The sequence below is a fragment of the Lepisosteus oculatus genome, chromosome 18, assembly GCF_040954835.1.
Source record: "Lepisosteus oculatus isolate fLepOcu1 chromosome 18, fLepOcu1.hap2, whole genome shotgun sequence".
NCBI lineage: Eukaryota > Metazoa > Chordata > Actinopteri > Semionotiformes > Lepisosteidae > Lepisosteus > Lepisosteus oculatus.
Genome location: NC_090713.1, coordinates 6,763,385 through 6,787,536, shown reverse-complemented (window position 1 = coordinate 6,787,536; position 24,152 = coordinate 6,763,385). Strand labels below are relative to the sequence as shown.

General features: G+C 42.4%; 1 long non-coding RNA gene and 1 gene segment (V, D, J or C); one reads left to right on the top strand and one right to left on the bottom strand.

The window, feature by feature from the left end:
- Positions 1-1,488: 1,488 nt before the first annotated feature.
- On the bottom strand, positions 1,489-13,526 carry LOC102697720 (Ig kappa chain V-III region MOPC 321-like). The segment is given in 4 exon segments: positions 1,489-2,043; positions 3,597-3,634; positions 12,949-13,252; positions 13,423-13,526. Coding segments are annotated over 4 exon segments (714 nt in total).
- LOC138224063 (uncharacterized) lies at positions 9,048-23,262 on the top strand. The gene is made up of 2 exons (XR_011182418.1): positions 9,048-9,127; positions 22,669-23,262. It is a non-coding gene; the product is annotated as an uncharacterized lncRNA (long non-coding RNA).
- Positions 23,263-24,152: the final 890 nt, after the last annotated feature.

Below are 24,152 nucleotides of genomic sequence, written 5' to 3'. Positions count from 1 at the left end.
AGGATTTCATTACACATAGGTGAAATTGATCTTCAGCTTGATAGTGTTTTCACGGCAACAGGTTGATTGACTGGTTGATTACAAGCTCTAACAGTTGCTGTGGTGTTTCAGGTGTGTAATTTTGTGCTCCTACAGGAAAGAGTGTAACAGTTTCCTACTGCTGATAACACAGAACATTCATGTGACTTAAGGCACAGTTATCTACAAAACACCTCTGATGTTGGGGAGAAGTATTACAGTTTTGTTTTTATTTACATGATTAGAGCACCTGTGGAGTTCTGAGATGAAACACAAACCAGGAGATACCAGGTCCTCCAGGAAGTGAGACTGAGAACCCTAATCTTCTTGCTTAGAGGCAGATTTATCAGTTTTTTAGTATAACTGTAACGAACAGTTCTTTCCGGACCCTATGCGGACGACACAATCCGACGAAGTGGGGAAACACTGGGGAAACGTCATGCAGGAAAACGGGGCTGAAGACAAGGGGGCGTGTCCAAGGTGCGCTGGTGCACGGGGAAGGTGTGGCCGAGGCGAACAATCCAAAAGAGTAGTCCTTAGGGAATATCCAAAACACAAGCGTAAGTCCAAAACCAGGAGATCCATCAGAACAAGGGAATTAAAAAGGCCGGACCGGAAACGGCAGACAATGAACAGGAACAGGGGTTAAAACCTTAACGGGACCAGGCGCTTCCAGGTCCCGGACTCGCACGATATGGAAATCAGATGCAGAGCCCGGATGAGCGTCAGCGCCTGGCTTTTAAGGTGGGCTGGGAATGGGAAACAGGTGCACAGAATAAAGTCTTTAGTGAAAGGGCTGGAGCACCCTTAAGGAGGGGGGACTATAATCGTGACAATAACTGTGTGAACGTTTTCCACAATACAACACATTCTTACTGGCAGCAGTTCAAACTGAAGACCAGAGGCAGCATAGCACCTTGAACAGAGCTGTCTGAGGTTTGCAGTAATAATTGTTTTTATCAGTTATCACTTCTGTAAAACATTAAAGAATTCCAACCATCTAATTTTATTTTACAATTACTCCTTTATATTTTGGTTATTTTTTCTTATTTAAGCTAAGCAGTGTGATGGGTAGCAGAGAATGATCTTTTTCTGGCAGGATTCCACACTTCTTTATAGAAAATGGTGACAGGAGTATGGAATAAGCTACCCAGCCATGAGCTTGTAGCTGATAGCCTGGGTTCTTGCCAAATAGCCTCTTGTTTGTAGGTATTTCTATGTTCGTATGGAATCTGGAACACCAAGTGCAGCAACAGGGACCTGACTCTCAGAGAGCCAGCTGTGAGCCTGCAGTGAGCTCACTGTGAGGGTGTTCTTTATAATTCCTAACATGCACTCACAGGTTGTTTTACACACCATTAGCGTCTGCCAGTCTTGAACACTCATCTCTAAATAATTCACGATCAAATCAGAACAATATGCATTTATGGGGTGCAAAGGAGTTTTTATAATAAAGATCAGGATGACTAATTTCATGATTCAAAAGCTCTTTATTACTATAATTTTTGTCTCACTAACAGCACGTACAACAGGACTAAACAGCACGCACACTTGGACAGCGGATGATGGAGAAGCTAAGCGCGTCTAAAACGTTGCTAACAAATACATCTGAGTACTGAGGGGCACAATAAGGTTACAGTCACAGAGATAAAGCTAAAACACAACACAGCCATCAGCAATGAGGTGCTGCCCTCTGTGTGGGCTACTCTGGGCAGTCAGATTTGTTCAGGGTCTTCTGGACAGTAGCCTGGGACCCCTGGCTGGCCTCGCAGGTCACGGAGTGCAGCGATTTCCAGTCGGCCTCGGACAGCGTCAGGGTGCTGCTCCAGCTGTAGGTGCCGTCGCTCTCCAGGATCCCAGGGGTCTTGGTGACGCTGCTGCTCTTGGAGCTGCCGTCGATCTTCCACTGCAGGCTCCAGTCGGACGGGAAGCCCTTGTTGGCCAGACACAGCAGTGTGGCGCTTCTCTTGGTGCTCAGCTCCACAGTCGAGGGCGGCAGGAGGGACAGAGACGGCAGAGCATTACCTGCAGACGGAAACCGGTTGGAATGAGATCAGAGAGACTCACAGCGGCCTGGAAGAGACTCACACAGACCCACAGGGAACAAAAACCCGAACTGTCGCAAAATAGACATTATTTCACTATTGACAGATAGCTGAAAAAGGAAAAGGAAGTTCTACACGTTTGTACAGGGTCTGAATAACTGTTTCAGGACATTCAGGACTAAAGTTCATCAGTTGGAAATACATGTATTTAAAATTCCTTAAATACACCTCATTTTGGTAATGTCTGAAAGTTTATTTCCCTAAATGTGGTTTAAACATATCTTGCTTATTGAGGACTACAAACTAAAGCTGTATCTCTGCTGCCTCCTGTACTAAAAGCCCAACTAGGCGCCTCTCGCCACCCGCTGAATAAATCTGACCCGTAACGACAGGATCGTTTCATCGTCTGCAGGACCCATCAGCACTGGCGGGTACTGAGGCTTTATAAGTGCAAGACGCTACAAATAACTGTGAAATTCGATAGTGTATTCCCCTGGAGAAGAAAAACGTATGCCTGCTTTGAAATATTAAGTACAAATAAAACACTTTTTTAATTGTTTAATAAAACACTTCTTGTTGGATTAAGCATTTTTGGAACTCAATATGATGACTGTACAGTTAGTACAAAAAGTACGTTTTCTTGTCTTCATTTCCGTTGTCCCTATTTATTCAAAATCTTACAAAGTGCAAATTCAAAAGCAATTATGAACCCAAGAGCAGAGATCATTAAGCGATTTTTAAACCGTCAAATCTTCGTGTAGCCGCTGAATTGTAAAATAATTATTAACGCTTCAGGAACATTGAAACGACACTAATCTACTTCAACACTTAGCTTATCTGTACACGCTGAATGATATTTTTTTTCTGTTCTTCAAAAAAAGATGTAAAAAGATGCTTTAAGTTTATATGTTGTAATTAAACAGCAATAACTCGAGTGCATACTGTATATACGAATTTATATTCCTGATATTTGAGTTTGGGTTCTGTCAACCCCCGAAGTGCAGCCGGAGCGGAGACGCGGCTCTGTTTCCACAGCCCGCGCCTGTCAGCTCTTCTCCGCCTGAAATGGATCCGAGTCAACGGCTACATTAAGGTATCACTGGTCTCACTTGGACGGGCGGGGTCTGAACCCAACAGAGTCTCAATCGGGTTTCAGACCATGGGATGTGGAAACGTTCCGCTGTGCGCTTTTGACACCGACTCTGTATCTCCAGTACCAGCCGGATTAAAGCACATTTCACGTTAAAGCCTACTCAAAATAGAAGCATTCTATACTATAAAGCAAACATAATAAATGGACACTCAGGATTTACACGAGATTAAGCCTGTAAAGTATCCCGCACTGTAGAGGAGCGCCGCAGCAGCTTAGCCGGGCTCAAATCGCTCTTCTCAATACAACACTCTTCAACTTTATAAAGTAGGAACTTAAAAAAAAAATCCTAACATGGGCTTCAAAGTTGCAACTTCTGTGACAAAAAATAATTTCAGAAAAACACACAGAAACAGCTCTGAAAAGACGAAAAGATCACTTACTTCCAACGCTCAGTCTGGTGCCGCCGCCGAAAGTGTACCACAATGCTTTAACTTGATTCAGAGCTCGTACAAAAACCTGCTCCCGAACCGGAGGAGCGTCTACAGCGTTTCTACAGGTTTATATCTTCCTTTATCTCGCCTGGAAACCCAAGGATCCTGACATTTAAACTATTTTATATCCAGATCGTGGAAGGTGTTAAGTAAAGGACATTAATAATCTCAACACTAAATATGATCATAAAAGCGCCCGTGTTTCTCTAAGAGCCGCGCAGTCCTGCGGGGTTTGCAAAGAAACAAGTAATAGGTTTATTCCATGCTGAAAAAAAAAAGAAAGAGAACACAACGTTTCGGCCGTGGAGCCTTCTTCAGGAACCGAATTATTGATACGTTTTTAAAATCTCTCACCTGTCCGTTTTTAGTGCTATTTAGTTTATCCTCAGTGAGTCGCGACGAACCCGGCAATCACAAGTCGCAAACCGAGATGTCTCCCTGGACTGGACGCAGGAGTATTATACCGCTTCCTTGCACATCACATTTATCAAACTCTTGAAATTAGAATTCCAGCACTGCTGGTACGGTTCACAAATTACCTCACTCACATTTTCACTCCTATTCTGCATCTTACTCACACTTGTGCTGTCACTATCGTTGCTATACTTGCGTTTCAGAGTCCCAGATTTGAGCCAGTGCTCCATAATAAGCCTTCTGCTTCTTTAAATTACACGCAGAACTTTTAAACTCAATGTAAGACATTATAATTATAATTAATAGTTGCTTATACTTATATAGTGCTTTTCTTCACACTCCACTCAAAGCACTTCACAGGTAATGTAATCACCTGCATCCACCTTATAAGAGAAATTCAGGCTGTTAGAGTGGAAAGTGCCCTTTATTCCCAGCACAGCAGCAAAGACACGGGCACACAAATACTGCGTCATCGGGCTATAACACGCTCGGGACATTTGGGGTACAGATCTATAGGGTGGTTAAGTGGTTACAGGTATAATAATAATAATAATTGCTTACACTTATATAGCGCTTTTCTGGACACTCCACTCAAAGCACTTTACAGGTAATGGGGACTCCCCTCCACCACCACTAATGTGCAGCATCCACCTGGATAATGCAACGTCAGCCATAGTGCGCCAGAACATCACCACACATCAGCTATCAGTGGGGAGGAGAGCAACGTAATGTAGCCAATTCATAGAGGGGGATTATTAGGAGGCCATGATTGGTAAGGGCCAATGGGAAGTTTGGCCAGGACGCTGGGGTTACACCCCTACTCTTTTCGAGAAACGCCCTGGGATTTTTAATGACCACAGAGAGTCAGGACCTCGGTTTTACGTCTCATCCGAAGGACGGCACCTGTTTTACAGTATAGTGTCCCCGTCACTATACTGGGGGATTAGGATCCACATGGACCGCAGGGTGAGTGCCCCCTGCTGGCCCCACTAACACCTCTTCCAGCAGCCACCTTAGTTTTTCCCAGGAGGTCTCCCATCCAGGTACTGACCAGGCTCACACCTGGTCAGTACCTGGATGGGAGCCTTGGCAATACCTGGATGGGAGACCTAAAAGGGTATAAACCAAGGATAACTATTTACATGGCAGCCCAACATCCCACTTCAATGTGCAACCGCACCAGATGGTCAACCAGTGCTGGCCAGTAGCCCTCAGTCCCCCTTTGTCTTCTCCTCCCATCCTGCACCTCTCCACACACCTCAGCCGGGCGCTCCTCGGCCACAACGCCAGGTGAGGGGGCCACAATATTCAAAAGTAAGAACAAAATGGTATGAACAATAAGAGCAACAGTCGAACCGCACTCGCATATCAAAACGTAAACTGCGTAACCATGCAGTCATGACAACTAGTGATGCACAGGTTCACTCGTTTAAAAAAAAAAAAGATTTTAGATCGGGTTGGGCAGATGACCCGTGCATCACTAACAACAATACACTGGTGCAAGGCGCCAAGGACATCACTGCCAAACTGACTCGTTTTCAATGTGTGAAATCATTTCATTCGTGGTGAATAAAACTAAAACACTGAAGCGATAGGCGTTGATGGGGAGAATGAAGAGGCCAGATGGTCCCCTATAACTCATGCTTCATTCAAACACAAAGGCAACAGAAGGGTACAGCCAAGGAGAATGAATGGAAACTTTGCCCTTTCGGCAGACCCTCAGGCCAGCCAAGGCTATTACTAGGCTGGTGCTCACTGCCCCATTACTGACACACACAGTCCCCTTAATGGCTGGTGAAACTCTGATACCTAGAATCAACACACAAGTCCCTCCTCCCACTTTTTAAAGCCTGCAGTTCTTAACAGTGCTCCTAGGGGGAGCCCCTTAGTAGCAAACACGACAATATTCTTTCCTCAGACTTAAACTTAAACAGCGTAGACTTGTTTTGAGAAAGATGATTAGGTCAGCCCGCGGACCACCTGGCGCACGATCCCGGATGATGGGTGGTCCGTGGACCACACTTTGAGAACCACTGCTATAACTAATGTAGTAGGAAACCAGCAGGTTGTTAAAGGTGGAACATAAGGATTAACTATATTTTGTCATTTACTGTCATCTTTTACTCCATTTTTAGAAGTGTAAAAGTCTAGCAGAGGTAAGATTCTGTGATCATGGCAGTGGTAAGGATGCAGCTCTGACTGCTCATGGAAAACTTGTAATCCTGTCTCTTGGGGATTCAAAGCTGCAGGAAGGACATCTGGGTGTTTATGCTGATTTTTCAGGGTCATCAGGACAGTCTGGAGTAAAACACTGACAGACAGCTTTTGTATTTGGCACAAAGAGTGGAATTTAAACCCAGAGTAGATCTTCAATGCACTAGTAATACCTGATGCAGAACAGTCCTCTGTTTTACTTGCTACACCTCAATGTGATTTTATCCTTAGAAAGAGCTGAAAGAATAACAATGGTCCTTGGTCTCTATGGATAAACCATCAGTCTGTCGGTTGCTATAGAGACAGGTTAAAGGAACATAATCTCTTCATTCTGGAACAAGACAGACTTGAAGGTTTGAACAATCTCAATCCTGACAGGGGCAGCTCAAAGGATACTTCAGACTCTGTAGCTCATTGAGGATGGAAGATCACATTCAGAAAATAAAATAAACCACCCAGGTGGTTCAGGTCCAAGTTCTGGTCTCTCCTTCAAAAAGCTTCTAAATAAAATTTGAGATTCACTCATTTGAAATGTCACATGAGCAAGATGGACCAAATGAATCCTTTTGTTTACTGCTCTTTGAGAATGTCATTTTCAATACCTAGCGTGGAATTAAGAAGTTGTTGTAAAACAGAAAATGAAACCATGGTCTTTGTGAAAGAGAGACAAGAACAGGAGACTGTAGACATCACAGACAGACAGGACCGAGCTGTGGTGAGCATGCAGGCACGTGTGGTGCAGCACAGCCTGTGGACACCAGCAGAGACTGGTGCAGGCAGACAGTCCAGATCTGGGGTCAGAAGCAAGTGTTGCCCGATGCCATAGAGACACAATGAAGACACTAAGGGGCAAATGGCCAATCCAGAATCACAGTTAAGACAAGAAGGCAAAGTTCAAGCATGAGTAATACACAGGTTGTTAGCACAAAGAGAAATCCAGGTGTGATGTGCTCTGAGCAAAGTAAGAGTCAAACATCCAAGACACAGCACAGGGTATTAGAGAACTAGGAAACTAAGGAACTCAAGATGAGGAATACAATGAGGACCACCACCACCAGGTGTGGATGTAAAATGCCTGCAGATGATACAGGTTTCCTATCATAAATCCTAACTGACACTGAATGACAGGTGAGTTACCATAACAAATGCCAGTTCACTCAGCACTCCCCCAGCAAAAGTGAGCCTGGATTATTTTACACTTTCAAAACCAAACTGACTTCCCAGTGGGACTGTGTCTTTCAGTTAGATCTGACTCTGCTCCTGAAGAGATACACTGATGTTTGGTTTTCAATCTGATTATACCTGTTAAACTCTGAAGTAGAACATAAAACACTTATATATATATATTATTGATGGAAAAAATATATATAATTTATCCGTATTCAACACTACAGTATTAATTCAAGCACATTGTGTAATATGTCAACTGTCTTTACATATCTTAAGCAGCTCCAACAATTACAGCTACACATCAAAGGACAAGACTTGGGACAGGACTTAGCAGGTCAACTCATGTTACATATCAAAGGACAGGACCTGAAAGCTACACATCAAAGGACGGGAAAGCTACACATCAAAGGACAGGACCTGAGACAGGACAAACTGGTCAACTCATGCTACATATCAAAGCACAGCTACACATCAAAGGACAGGACTTGGGACAGGACCAACTGGTCAACTCATGCTACATACTGTATCAAAGGGTAAGACAAATACCCATTAAGCGGTGAAACAAAACATCTTCCTGAGATCATACTGTATATAAGAGCTGGGAAACCCTTGCGGTTTGTCTGTCCTGCGGGGCAGACCCAACACACATTGATGTCATTATTGAGCTCAATAAAACTGAATCTGCACAAGGCTTTGTCCTGCTCCTTTGATGAAGAATTTCCTACAACAACTCCAACTCAACAGGTACAATCAATTCACTTCAGGAGTACTAAAGTACTTAAGGTGATTTTCCAAAACATTTTAAAAAGGACTGATGACTTCAAGAGGACCTTCAACACATAACCACCTGGAAAGACCACAGTCCCAAATTCCAGGAGGATTCCTGCTTGATTTTGGAAAAGGGTTTAATAAAGACACAGACTTCTGTACAATAAACACTGACGTAGAGAGGGTAGCTACCAAAACTAAACCACTGTTACAGGATATAACCATTATGCCTGCTGACCAACAGAAACTGTTTCCAATCACACTTAACTTAACACAGAACTGAAGCTCCTCACATTTCTTTATTGGGAGTCATTGATAAGGAGGATGGAGCTGTGCTGCTATTTTTCATATGAGGAGAGATCTCAGGAGGCTGGATTGCATCACACTGGTTATGTTCTAAATCAACATCAACATGCTTATAAATGTATATTTAACTCTTAAAAGACAAAATCATTCAAACAAAGGATAAATAAGTAAGGTGGGTTTAAAGGCACAAAGTCTGATATGCAGAGACACAGATTACTTATTTTCTAAAAAAACATTCTGAATAAATGCTGGAATTTTGAGTCTGTCAAAATAAAGACTTTTTCCAGTATGGGAGCAGGTTTTCTCAATACGGCAGACTCCAGACATCTTCTGTTTGCTTCTAGTTATTCTTGTGCTTCTGACTCCCAGTGAAAGGATTACTGTTACTGTTCTGTTGGATTATCAAACAGAAGGAAGAGCTACACCAGAATTATTTGCATAGAAAAGGCACTTTGCATTGACGGTACATGCTTCAGTGCTCTGGGAGTGTTTATAACCCTGTGAGTTTAACACTTCATACTGAGAACTGTCCTTCATGGCAACAGAACCCACAGCAGCAATGACTTTAATCACTGTCTTTATCTGGGCACTCTTCATTTCTGCTCAGGGTAGGAATGCATTTGATTTGAAATATTTAATGAACATGCTATTTAATTGAATAGAATAAACTACTATGAGTAATGATAATTATTTGATGTTTAAAGGTCAAAAGATGTTTTGTTCAAAGAAGGAAATCATACAACAAAAAGACATAATATTATACTGTATTTCCTGATATGTTTTTTCAATTGTAACTATTTACCATATGCTCTGTCTTATTTACAAATTTCAGAAGCCGGAGGACAGATTACTGTGACTCAGATTCCAGTTAAATCTACTGCTCCAGGAAAGAGTGTCACTGTGAACTGTGAGATCAGTCCTGCAGTTAACATATATAATTCTAAGCATGTACTAGCCTGGTACCAACAGAAAGCTAGAGAAACTCCTAAACTCCTGATTTTTGCATCAACTACCCGTCAAACTGGGATCCCAGAGCGTTTCAGCGGCAGTGGATCTGGGATTGATCAAGGTGCTCTCAATGGTGCTTCTGTAGAGAGTGGTAAGAATGGGCGGGGGAAGGTCTGCCCTCCTCAGTCACCGCAGGAAATAGAGATGCTGCTGTGCTTTCTTGGCTAGGGAGGTGTTATTGAGGGACCAGGTGAAGTCATCTGTAATGTGTACACCAAGAAACTTGGTGCTTCTACCTATCTCCACAAGGGAGCTGTTGATGTGCAGTGGGGAGTGATCAGCGTGGGTCCTACTGAAATCAATGATTATCTCTTTTGTTGTATCTAGATTAAGAGACAGGATGTTGTTTGTGCACTAGTCCACTAGTTGCTCCACCGCCTCTCTTTATGCAAACTTGATGATGCAGTTGATCCGTGCTTGGCAGAATCGTCTTAAGTCATCAGTGTGAACAGCAGTGGGATGAGCACACAGTCCTGGGGGGTTCCGGTGCTCATTGTGATGGAGCTGGAGATGTTATTACCGATCCGGACTGTCTGAGGTCTCTTGGTCAGAAAGTCCAGAATCCAGTTACAGAGGGAGGCATTGAGATTAAGCAACCTCAATTTTCCTATCAGCTTCTGGGGGATGGTTGTATTGAATGCTGAGTTGAAGTCAATGAAGAGCATTCTTACATAAGTGTCTTTCTTGTTCAGGTGGGACAGGGCCAGGTGGAGGGCAAGAGATACAGTATCATCAGTAGACCGGTTGGGGTGGTATGCAAACTGAAGGGGGTTCAGAGGGGTAGGGAGTCTGGACTTTATGTGGCCTTTCGAAGCACTTCATGATAATTGTTGTGAGCACCACAGACCAGTAATCATTGAGGCAGAACACAGCTGACTTATTCGGCACTGGTATAATATTGGTGGATATTAGGCATATGTAGATGGCAGCCTGGCACAAGGAGATATTAAAAATATTTGTGAGGACTTCAGCTAGCTGTTCTGCTGTTCTGCTAGTTTAATGCTCAAGGAATATTATCAGGTCCAGCAGCCTTATGTGGATTAACTTTGGCTAATGTCCTCTTCATATCAGCTGTGGACAGGCAAAGCACCTGATCATCGGGAGGAAGTGTGGTTTTCCTCGCAGGCACAACATTCAGTGCTTCGAACCATGCATAGAAGTTATTCAGCACATCTGGAAGGGAGGCATCACCATCACTGGCACGTGGAATAGTCCTGTAATCAGTAATGGCCTGGATGTCCTGCCACATGCACCGCATATCTCTAGTGTCCAGGAAGTGGCCATGGATTTTCCTTGCATAGGTTCGTTTTGCCTCCTTGATGGCATGAGACAGGTTGGCCCTCGCAGTCCTGAGGGCTGCCTTATCGCCTGATCTAAATGCAGCATCATGGGTTCTTAGCAGTGAGTGGACCTCTGCAGTCAGCCATGGCTTCTGGTTGGCCCTTGTGATAATAGATTTAGAGACAGTGATGTCATCTTTAGACTTACTGATGTAGCCAGTCACAGATGCTGCATACTCTAAATTAATGAGAAGATCATAGGTAGCATCCTCCCTGAACATATTCCAGTCTGTGTGCTTAAATCAGTCCTGTAATGCTGAGATAGCTCCCTCTGACCATACTCTGATCTGTTTCAGAACTGGTTTGGCAAGTTTGAGCAGCAGTCTGTATGCTGGAATAAACATAACAGAGATGTGGTCAGAGTAGCCCAGGTGGGGGTGGGGAACAGCCTTGTATGCATTGATATTTGTGTAAACTAAGTCCATAATGTTATCCCTTCTGGTTGTATAATTAATACATTGACAAAATTTAGGAAGAACTGTCTTAAGATCCGCACCATTGAAGTCGCCGGCAACAATGACAAAGCCATGGGGTGAGCAGTTTGCAGATCGCTGATGGCCCCGTAAAGGACTCGCAACACCTCTTTAGAGTCGGTGCTGGGCAGGATGTACACAGCCACAAAAAGAACAGTAGTAAATTCCCTTGGTAAACAGAACGGCTGACACCTCTTAACAGTAACACTGTTATTAATTTCAATGATGATGAGCAGTGACTGGAGAGTATTGCAACATTTATGCACCATTTTTTGTTTATATAAACACACTAACCACCACCCAGTTCTGAGTTGTAGGGTAATATAGATGCTGGCTGCCTTCGAGTCAACAATATCAGTCAACTGTGCTAGCTTTAACATCAGAAGCAAGAATACCATTAATGAAATACTGAAACCATTACTGAAATAAAATTCAGCACAGTGTTACTGTAAAACATTCATGAGACTAAACTGGAATTTTGTGGTCTAAATACAAAGTGTTACACCTGGCACAACCCCAATAGAGTCCATCACTCAGTCAGCAGCAGCCCTACTGCCAAGCATGGTGGAGCAGCTTCAGGTTATAGTTCTGCTTCTCCTCAGCAGGAACTGGGAGACTTCACTTGGAATGACAACGCCCAAGATCAAAGTGTAACTAACTATTGTGGAGCGAATATTTGGCTTAACCCGCTTGGCTGAGAGCCGACCTCCTGGCCATAGGACGAGGAGGCCAGGATCCCCAAGCAAGGTATCCAAGGAGTAGCTGCAGAGGTGGAGTTGGGATGGAGGTGGGATGCAAAAGTCGCATACTAGGAAGAGAGATATCGCATTTGGTATTTATAGCATTTGGTGGAGGAAGGATGAAGGGAGTGATTGCTAATTTCCAACGGCTGGGAATGATTGAGTGTGGTTGTTGTCATCCCTCCCAAACTTTCGTTAAATAAACTCCATTTGTCAAGAGTGAGGGGGCAATTAATGGAGCAAAGTAGCAAATGTCAGAGTAAAACCTGCTTTACTCTGCTAAAGTTCTCATTTCTGAGATGAAAATTCAACTTTGAACAGGACAATGACCCAAATCATAAGGCTAAATCAGTAGTGGAGTGACTCAAGAATAAGAAAGAAAATGTCACTGAGTGACCAAGACAGAGCACTAGAAATAAAATTGCTGTTGATCAGAGCTTGAGTATATTTGTAAAGAAGAACATATAAAGAAATTGCACCATCATGATGTGCACAGTTGGCAAAAACGTATCCAAAAAGAGTCAAAGATGTACAGAAATTATTTTCATGTTGCTTCCACCAGATTTAGACTTTGTGGGAGAATACTTATGCACTGGGTGTATTTTAGTTTTTATTTTGTTTATTCTTGAAATTAAATTTATGTTTGTATTAGCATTATTCACTTTAATAAAGTCAAATATAATAGTAATCTTTTAATAATACACATGAAGCTCATTGTGTCTCTTTGCAACTTAGGTCCTCTACAGGCTGTGTCCTGTGTCTTTGCCTTCACCCTCAGCACCTGCAGGAGGTCCCAGCTGCAGCAGTGCAGTTGCTGTGCAGTCCTGCTGAGGGAGGTTTTTGTACGGGTGTGTAACACTGTGTGTACAGGCCACTAGTAGAATGAGCCAAACAGTAATAATCTGCTGCATCTTCAGCCTGGACTCCTGTGATGGTCAGAGTGAAGTCAGTCCCAGATCCACTGCCACTGAAACGGTCTGGGATCCCAGTCTGACGGATAGTTGCTGCATAGATCAGGAATTTATGAGTTTCTCCAGCTTTCTTTTGGTACCAGGCTAGGAATCTGTTATTGTATAGTGCTGCACTGGCCTTACAGTTCACAGTGACTGTCTGTCCAGGGAGAACAGATTTCACTGCTGGAGTCTGAGTCACAGTTACCTGTCCACTGGATTCTGCAAATGACAAAGAGAACATAATTAAATTCAAATTATGATATTTATGAAATTATGATTAATAGTAAATATCATATTGTTTTTCATTGAGTTCCTGTTTTATACAAAACATTTCATTTTTACCTATAGTTGTAAACTACGTTCATCAAATATTTCAGACACATTCCTACCTTGAGCGGAGATGAGGAGTGTCCAGATGAAGATGGTAATGAAAGTCATTGTTGCTGTGGGTTCTGTTTCCCTGAAGTGCAGCTCTCGGTCATGAAGTGTTAAACTCACAGGGCTATAAACACTCCCATAGCATGTACTGCCAATGCAAAGTGTCTTTTCTATGCAAATTGTCTTCCTGGGTTCAGCAGCCCTTGCACCCAGTCACTGCTGGAATCATAGGCTTAGTATTGTGTGTTGTGACAGAGGAAGATGAGCAGTTTAGCATGAACACTTCCAGAACAGCAGGTCTAGACAGAGAGCAGCTTTCTAAGGCGAAGAGAATGAGACACAATCAACTGAGCCCTTATTCCAATCAACACAGCTAGAATGGAGTGGAGTGTGGAGAGTCTGGTTAAAGCAGCACTTGGCTCTATGTGTTTAGACACATTACTGGTGGAGGTGATACCATGTTTAACAGAGACTGAAGCATGCAAATAGACAGTTTATATTTCATATTCTACAGCTATTGGAATATTCATAATCAGCTATTACTTAAAATCACATTTTACTTAATCTAAACACTTAAATACAGGCTTCTAGTTTATTAGGGCTGCACAGTTTATGACTTAGACAGAGATTCGATCTGTCTTCCCTTGGCTGGCTAATGGCTGAATTATCCAAAAGGTGAGATTGCACCATTGATTTTTAGTTCTTCCAACCCAGAAGTTGTCAACAATACTCATTTCCAAACTGACTCTGTTTTTCATGGTCATGAAAGAGCATGTTTATAAAGAGATTCATCAGTCTTACTCTGCTGACCACACTCTGCTGAGAGAACCTCATCAGCCCCTGTCAACCCTTCACTTGCGACCCAAGTGGTTTAGTTCTGTAACTACAGCCTCTCCACCGTTTCCTACTGCCAGCTAGGGACTCTGTCACAAACCATCGTTCCACTTATACTATAGTTAACAAGCTATTGAACTTAATTGACCAGTTTTGAAAGTAGTGGGTACCACCATTAGCATTGTCAGCTCTAAGCTCTAAGATCATACACATGTTGATCTTTGGGTTTAGATTAGAAACATTTAGACACACGCTGCTCTCTGGGTTTACATTATGTACACTTAGGCACAGTCTGAGCTATATCACCCTGTAACTTCTGGGAGAGAAGAAGGTTACTGCTGGAAAGGTGTTAATTGGACCAGTAGGGGGAGCTAACTCTGTTTTCTGTGTGGGTCCTAATGCCCAAATATAGTGACAGTCAACATATACTGTACATATACAAAGGTGCCGTTCTTCGGATGAGACCTTAACAAGGTGCTGACTCTATATGGTCATTAAAAATCCCGGTGTGTTTAGTGAAAAGAGTAGGGGTGTTACCCCTGGCATCCTAGCTAAATTTCCCCTGTCCTTTACCCATCATGGCCTCCTCCTGGGACACTTTGGCTGCTGTTGCATCATCCAGGTGGGGCTACACTCCGTAGGAGTCCCCATTCCCTGTAAAGTTCTTTGAGCGTCCAGAGAAGAGCCATATAAATTAAATATTAATAATAAATGGAGGTGGACCTTGTCAGGCAGCTCCAATCCCCCTAGGGAAATCTGCAGCACAACATTGTGTCCTGATATTGTCCTGCCCTCTACAGCTGGAGGGCGCTCCTACTCTGTCCTGTCCCTAGTTTCCTGTACTTTGTTTGTCCTTCCGGTGTGTTTTTGTCTGGGGCTATATATTTCTGGGTCACGCTTTCCTCCTCACACATATGGAATAATAGCTTATTTTAAAGGGAACTAGAGAAACTAGGAACAAGGCAGCAGAACTGAGCTCCGCGCCTCCTCCCTCTCTCTGTGCCGCGCCGGGTCTAAATATCTAAACATATGTATCTACAGTATATAGCAAGTAGTGTCACTGTATTCCACTTTCTTTGTAAACGCAGAAAAACAGATTCACAACGCGACACTGTGTCACTGTGTAAAAAAAAACGGTATGAACACCCTATATTGTAATGAGCTGCTGAGCTACTGTAAGAATAGTTCCTTACAGTAGTTACATTAGTAGTTCCTGCTGTCAGAGGGGCTGGAAAGTGCCCGGGGTCATTTAATTAGTATTACAATTCGCGCTGAATTGAATCCATTCAGAGCCTACATTACATTTTAGCATTTCATTCAGAGCAGAAACCCTCAAACCTGAAGAAGGTTTGAGTTTTTTCTCTTCTCTTTTAAAACGTGTGTACAATGCTGTAATACAATTTAAAATAAAAGTTTAAACAGTATCAACTAAACTCCATTAATATAAGTATCGAGTGGTATTAAATAAATACAGCTTTTTAGTATATATTACACTTTTCGAAAATGTATTTAAAAAATAAATGATTACAATCTAATCTTTCCACGTTTGATCCCAAAATCCCAAGAAAAATAAATCTAAACTGGGAGAAAGCTATGTTGAAAGTTTATTAAGATACTTAGAAGACAAAGATAACAATTTATGTTGCATTTGTCTGTTAATCAAAAAATACATATAATTAAACACGCGTTTGCGATTTAAATCAAAACGTGATTTAAATAAATATACATGTTTATATTGTAACGCATACTGTACAGCCTCTATACAGCCTGTACAGCCTCATTTCTCTATAAAAATGTAAAAGATCATTTGCGCAGCCTAAGAGGGGGGGTCTACTCTCAGTGACAGATGACAATCCTCCATGCACTCAAGTGAAAAATTAATAATGCCAATGTAAATGTCGTATTTACAATTTGTTGATAATAGAAGTGTTAAGTTCTCTAAAGCTTTGTGATAGTTTACCCAGGCAGCAAAAGATCACCTACACTGGGAAGATGTGACACCGAAGATATGATGATTAATAACCTTTTAAATCTGAAGGGAGATCTAAAGGGACCCCCCCACACACACACACGCAGACGATAGAAGCAGGAAACAGAAGCAGGGACAGTTGTCAGAAGGAAGCACAAACTGTAATATTTATCATGTCTTTATTTGCAAAATGACCTCATCTATCCAGGTGCAGAGGAGACAGTGTGACCCCCAATGTCCCAACCCCACTCCAGCAGGCTTTATTGGTCACCCTTAGGTCACCAGTTTCTAAAGACCTCAGTTTCATTCTGATCAGGTGATCATTAAACCGGTCATTATTGCTCTAAGTAATTTATAGATCATTTAGAAAACAATCTGCTTACTTAAAAAAATATCTGACTATCTTATGCTATCTGGTCAGGTTACTGAGGACGACAGGTCTTTTCCCTCAGGCCTGTCGGGATTTAGTTCAGATAAGAGTCTTCATCTCCCAAAGAAATAGTTTTGATCAGCCACAGTAAATTTGAAGAATTCAGGTTAATACACTGACAAGTGTTTATACTTTGCCTTCACAAAATGGTTTGACTACACTTCGCCTTTATCTAATTTAATTGTATCTCTCTCAATAATGAAGCCTTAGTGCTATTGAAAGTCACATGTCAGTTCAGTCTGACTGCCTTTCCTCAACTACAGACTGACACTGATCTGCAGTCTGCACTAGAGGGCGCTGCCTTGAAGCTTTTGGACAGACCTGAGTCTGCACAATGGCTGCATTATGAACGTCTCTAAAGTTTAATTCATGTGTCAATACTTTTCTCGATACTAAGATTTAATTTTATTGTTTCAGATTTTATTAATGCTGCATCAACCAGACATTTTACAATTATAAATAGATATCACTGTTAGACCATGTTTATACTCAATCTGGATATGGGTATTTTGTAAGTTATCATGTTTAAGTCCATGCTATCAAAGATAAACATTACACAACAGGGATATTAGTAATAATGTTTCCACCAAAATAAAATGGTTTTCTGAAATTTAAATTTTTACAAACTCCAGTACAATCAAAAAACAGTCACTAGTCCGTCCCCACTCCACCCTGAGGCCTGAGCGCTGTGCCTGCTGGGATGTTCAAATCCAGGTGACCCAGGGCAAAGATGATCTTGCTGTTTCTAAATTCCTGACAGCACACTGAAGTGACAGAAATTTAACCATTTTCATGTGCAACTGCTCTCTGAATCCTAAGAGCAAATATAGATCAGAGTGAGAGAAATTGTTAGACTCTGTCTAGAGTCACTGGGATGTGAGTGTTTACTGGGGTTTTGTATAATAATAATAATAATTGCTTGCACTTATATAGCGCTTTTCTGGACACTCCAATCAAAGCGCTTTACAGGTAATGGGGACTCCCCTCCACCACCACCAATGTGCAGCATCCACCTGGATGATGCGACGGCAGCCATAGTGCGCCAGAACGCTCACCACACATCAGATATCAGTGGGGAGGAGAGCAGAGTAATGTAGCCAATTCATAGATGGGGATTATTAAGAGGCCATGATTGGTAAGGGCTAAAGGGAAATTTGGCCAGGACGCCGGGGTTACACCCCTACTCTTTTCGAGAAACGCCCTGGGATTTTTAATGACCACAGAGAGCCAGGACCTCGGTTTTACGTCTCATCCGAAGGACGGCGCCTGTTTACAGTATAGTGTCCCCGTCACTATACTGGGGCATTAGGACCCACATGGACCGCAGGGTGAGCGCCCCTTGCTGGCTCCACTAACACCTCTTCCAGCAGCAACCTTAGTTTTTCCCAGGAGGTCTCTCATCCAGGTACTGACCAGGCTCACACCTGCTTAGCTTCAGTGGGTTACCAGTTGTATAGATGTTTATAAGTGTCTATGATGTGTCTGTGGATTGTGAGGCGTGTCTGTATTGTGGAATGTCTTTCTCTTATTTTTTCAATGGTAGTAAAGAAATAAGTTGTACATACACCAACAATAAATATATTGTTTTGTCTTTAGTTATAAATCAGTTTATCATACTGTATGCTGTACTGTAAATGTAACACACATCTTCATCCAAGGGGGCATGCCAACACCATATTGTCTAACAGTGTCTTGCAAACTCGGCCTGCAAACTCTTTAACTTCCTATTACTTGAGTGACTCCTCTCTGGCCTGGATTGCAGAAATGAAACAGAGTGCTATTCGCTCTCCAAAGTTAATTTGCTAGTCTGGGTAGCTGCATGTCTTGATGTGTCTGTGTTGCCGTTCTGTCCTGATAGTCAGAGAATGGAGAAGATCATCTTCAGATGTATCAGAATACCAGACTGGCTGGTGACATCAGCTCTATAGCTCTTCCACATAATCTCAGCTCAGTACTGCTGCCTCTCCTAAAGTACCTCTGCTCACTCATACTCTTCTCCTACAGTAAATCTGCTCACTCACACTCTTCTCCTACAGTAAATCTGCTCACTCACACTCTTTCCTACAGTAAATCTGCTCACTCACACTCTTTCCTACAGTAAATCTGCTCACTCACACTCTTCTCCTACAGTTACTCTGCTCACTCACACTCTTTCCTACACTAAATCTGCTCACTCACACTCTTCTCCTACAGTAACTCTGCTCACTCACACTCTTCTCCTACAGTAAGTCTGCTCACTCACACTCTTTCCTACAGTAAATCTGCTCACTCACACTCTTCTCCTACAGTTACTCTGCTCACTCACACTCTTTCCTACACTAAATCTGCTCACTCACACTCTTCTCCTACGGTAAATCTGCTCACTCACACTCTTTCCTACAGTAAATCTGCTCACTCACACTCTTTCCTACAGTAAATCTGCTCACTCACACTCTTCTCCTACAGTTACTCTGCTCACTCACACTCTTTCCTACACTAAATCTGCTCACTCACACTCTTCTCCTACAGTTACTCTGCTCACTCACACTCTTCTCCCACAGTAAATCTGCTCACACACACTCTTCTTCCACAGTAAATCTGCTCACACACTTCTCTCCTACAGTAACTCTGCTCACACACACTCCACTCCTACAGTAACTCTGCTCACACACATTTTTCTCCTACAGTAACTCTGCTCACTCACACTCTTAAGTCCTTGTCTGTTCAGTGCTTTAACACAAATCAGCAGTTTCCTTTGTAGGATTTGTGAAGTACTTTACTCAGTAAATTGCAGGGGAGCTGGAAACTATATTGGCAAGATACATCCTGGACAGGACAAAAGTCCATCACAAGGTACAAACACAGAGATGCACATTATGTGATCATTTATGTGAGCTCATCAGCAGCTCATGTGTCCATGTGAATGTCAGCGTGGGTAAACCGTTTGATTAATGTATGATAAATAGTAATATAGAAATCACATGAATCATTATAAACACCAGCATACAGGAATGAAAAATATATTTTGTTCTAGGGAGAGCTTATGCTCTCCCTAGAACAAAATTTTAACTGCCAGCATCACTAATCAGATTAATCTTCAAAACCAAACTGCACACTTTTTCAATCTGTGAAGCCAGCAGGACAGATGAAACTTGTTTTGAGCAGAGCTCACTTCAACACTGAAACAAGTCCCAAGAACAAAATGACAACAGATACAAAGTCATTTTTACAGCTCAATTTCACATGTTCTCTATAGGAACAGGGTATAAAACATGCAGGCTTGCTCACAAAACCTCAGAAACAATATTTTCCAAATGGTGCTTCTCCCCAGTTGAATAGGTTGTCTGTAAAATGCCAATGATAGTGAAATTTCCCTTCTAAAACATCTGAAATTGTACTTATGTGTAAACAGTATTCATGTGTTAAAAAAATATAAAGATTGTGGCTACGCTTTGCAAGTTTCTGATTGAAATTATTTCTGCAGTCAATGAAAATATCTGGGAATATCTGAACTATCGCTGCTCCTGCTTGAGCTCTACTTTCTTACCACCAACCACGACACTGCTTGGGTTTGACTTCCATCTGCCAGTCATTTTATTAGCGCAAGACTATAAGAGTCGGGTTGACTTTATTTCTGACTCTCCACTGAAATAACAGTTTAACGAACTTCTGGTTAATAATCCGAGAAGCAGTGTAATTTAAGAGGACCTGTCTGCAGCATATTTTTGTGAGATTGGATTTGCGTGTTAAACTGCAATGAAAACAAAACACGAACAGACTTGATACTGCACTTGCTAGGAGAATCCAACTCTCCAGCAATGTTCCCTATATTAAGCAATTTTGTGAGTAAACAATACAAAAACATGTATATTATATATGACTTATAATTGCCAAAATTCCAAAGGATTGTTTTTAAAAAGACACTCATGTTTTAGTTTCAGCACGTCACAAAGCAAAAAAGGAGGGTTTTTCAGCACCAGGTGTTGAGGGCTGCATACAGTAGATTTTAAATTAATCTGATGGGCCAGAAACACCTCTGTGTTGGTGTAGTTTCATGCCTTATCCTACATATTTTCTTCCCTGATCAAAGACCCCATTAACACAGACACTGGACAATGAGCACACATTCATGGGTAACATGAGGATTGCATACAGGTTTGACTGGACCTGTGATTAAAAAGGGCTGGTTGAGAACAGAACAGGATGCAACAGAACAGTGCATCAGGCCACCTGTCCCTCTGTGAAGAAGCCCTGGGCATTAGACTCTGCACACATATCGGACTGTAGGGATGTTTCCAGCCCCATGGGAAGAAGAGTAATGAGCCACTTGCGGGGGATTATACAGTTGGACACTGTCAAAGTATATTAAATTCAACCAAAACCAATTAACCTAGAAACTTGTCTTTGGACAGTACTAGGAAACAGGAACACCCGTTTCCCCTGAAACAGAGGAAACCCAGTCAAACAAGGGGGAAAATCTAAACTCCATACAGGCAACACAACAGGAATTGACCCCAGAGCCCCAGTACTGTGAGGCAGCTAACAATTGTGCCACCCATAGACTCATATATTTGACAAAATATGAAATACCTATGACTGAAAATGACAAATGGTCAATTTCAGAATAGGTGCCAGTTATAGACAGATATCGCTGCACAATAATTATTGGTAAAATATAGTTCATGTGCACTATTAAATATATCAAATATATCAAACGCTTAAAACTCAGAAATGTAATTAGTACCTTAACCACTGTTATACAGGGGAAGTTCAAGTGTTCAGCACTAATACATTAGTAAAACGTACTCACAGAGAAGATTAAAGCAACAAGCTGCTGAAGTATCTAATATTCATAAGTCCTCAGTAATTTTTCATATAAAGTGTTACTGATGTTCTGTTTTAAACAGCCTGACCAGACCCATGACCTGCCCTCTTGCTTTCCTGCCCTTGAACAGATGCAGCTCTCTGATACCCCTGCAGTGTGACACCTCCCTCCACCAGCCCACTCTCCCCCACGCTAGGCAAATCAGCCTGGCTGCACTCAGCTTAGACTGTCCCTAGGGTATTTTTGCCTATGAAATCTCAAGATGTGGCGAGAAACTGAAGCTGCAGCTGAAAACATAAACACAGGCTTCACAGGCTTCACTGATGACAGCAGAGTCACTGTTACTGTTCTGTTGGAATATCACTCAGAAGGAAGAGCTGCACCAGAATTACATTACTTATCCTTGAGAGAGAGGTTCACAGTTATTCTGGCCTTTGAGGATTCACAAGGAATAACAAATGTCCCATTATTTAAAGATGCAAGCATGCAGACTTACTTATTAGCAACAAATGAGCACATATACCCCGGTATGGCTTACATGATCATAGAGTAAGTAAAGACATTTGTGTTGTTGAACAGTATATGAAGACACAGAGATAAGTACTGCTTTCACCAGACTCTCCACACTCAGCCGTCTTGAGTGGAAGAAGGGCTCAGCCGATTGTGTCTCATCCTCTGCTCCTTATAAACGTGTGTTCTGTCTGGTCCTGCGTTCCTAGGAGTGTTGATGCTAAACTGCTCGTCTTGCTCTGTCACAACACACAGCATCAAGCCTGTGTTTCCAGCACTGACTGGCTACAAGTGCTGCTGAACCCAAGAAGACAATTTACATAGAAGAGACACTTTGCACATGCTTCAGTGCTCTGGGAGTGTTTATTGCCCTTAAGTTTAACATTTCCAGATTGAGAGCTGCCTTTCATAGTAACAGAACCAACAGCAACAATGACTTTCTTCAACATCTTTATCTGGACACTCCTCATAACTGTTCAGGGAAGGAATGGGTTTGTCAATTTTTATAAATTTTAAAATATGTATAAAGCATGTGAATAAAAAATCAAGGTTCATGTTAATTTAGTTAAAGAGAAAAACTATAAAAGCATCATAATGGATATCTTATTAATATATTCTTTTCACATGTCTATCATACTGTATAATGTGTTACAGATTTACAGAATAATTTGGTATTTTCAATACCTTCCCATTTTCCCATTCATTTTCAGAATCCAGTGGACAGATTTCTGTGACCCAGACTCCTACAATATCGACTGTTCCAGGACAGACAGTCACCGTGAGCTGTAAGACCAGTCCTGCAGTGTATAGTAACAACTACCTCCAATGGTACCAACAGAAAGCTGCAGAAGTTCCTAAGCTCCTGATCTATGGAGCAACTAACCGCCAGACTGGGATCCCAGAGCCTTTCAGTGGCAGTGGATCTAGAACTGACTTCACTCTGACCATCACAGGAGTCCAGGCTGAAGATGCAGCAGATTATTACTGTCAGGGTCAACCCTACCCAAACAGTAAATGGGTGTTCACACAGTGTTCCACACTCATACAAAAAAACATCTCTCAGCAGGGCTGCACAGCAACTGCACTGCTGCAGCTGGGACCTATTGCAGGTGCTGAGGGTGAAGGCAGTGACACAGGACAAAGACTGTGGAGGAGCTCAGCTGCACAAAAACACACTGAACTTCAATAATAAAACAAAACATAAACGTCTTCTGATACTGAAGTAAAATATGATGAAAACCAAATTATCTGCTTTACTGTATCTCTAATGAATAAATCTTTACAGGTTAAAGATTAGAAATAAACAGGCTTCAGCTGTATCTTTTACGTATCACATCTCTTTCAATAATCATTTACCCAATTCAAGGTAATGGAGGCCCAGAGCGTGGCCATTACAGGGTACACAGACACTCTGACATACAGTACAGACACACTCACATCAGGGCCAATTTTCCCAGAAGCCAATTAACCTACCACATGAACACAAGAAGAACATACAAACTTTACACAGGTAGAACCCAAGGTCTGGAATGGAACCCAGGGCCCCAGCATTGTGAGGTAGGTGTCACAACATCATCCCTCCTCTAGAGGTGCTCCTACCTTTTTCATTGTGTTCCCCAGCCTTATTTATCCCAGCTGTTTCCCGTTTCCCTATTTAAGCCCGGTATCTCTGTAGTTCTGGGCTCAGCTTTGGAAGATGGGCGTCTGAAGGCCCGCCGGCCTTATCCCCGGCCTTATCCCCGGACGTCCTGACCTACTGAGTCCGGGGCTCGGAGTGCCTTGTCCCATTATGGTTTTAACCCTTCGTGTTCCTGGTCCCAGTTTGTATTTCTGATTTTAGTCTCCTTCATCTTTGTTGGATCTTCCAGCACCTGGACCTTGCACTGCTCCCTGATTTCTCCCATTGGACTTCCTTTCGGACTCGTCTGTCTGCGCTTCCCCCATGCACTGGATCACAGTCTTCACTGCCCCCCTGTCCATCATCCCGTCCATTCCTCGCCGTGTCTTCCCTGATGTCCTTCTCCAGTCATTTCCTGTTTATACCGTCCTGCATAGGGTCTTTAATAACACACTTCACGGGAGTCAGAACTGGCTTCCATGACACAGTGGGTTTCTTAAACAGAGTCCAGGTGTTAAATATAACAGTAGAAAATCCCTAATGCATATATTAAATGGACTGTTAGTCCCACTTTAT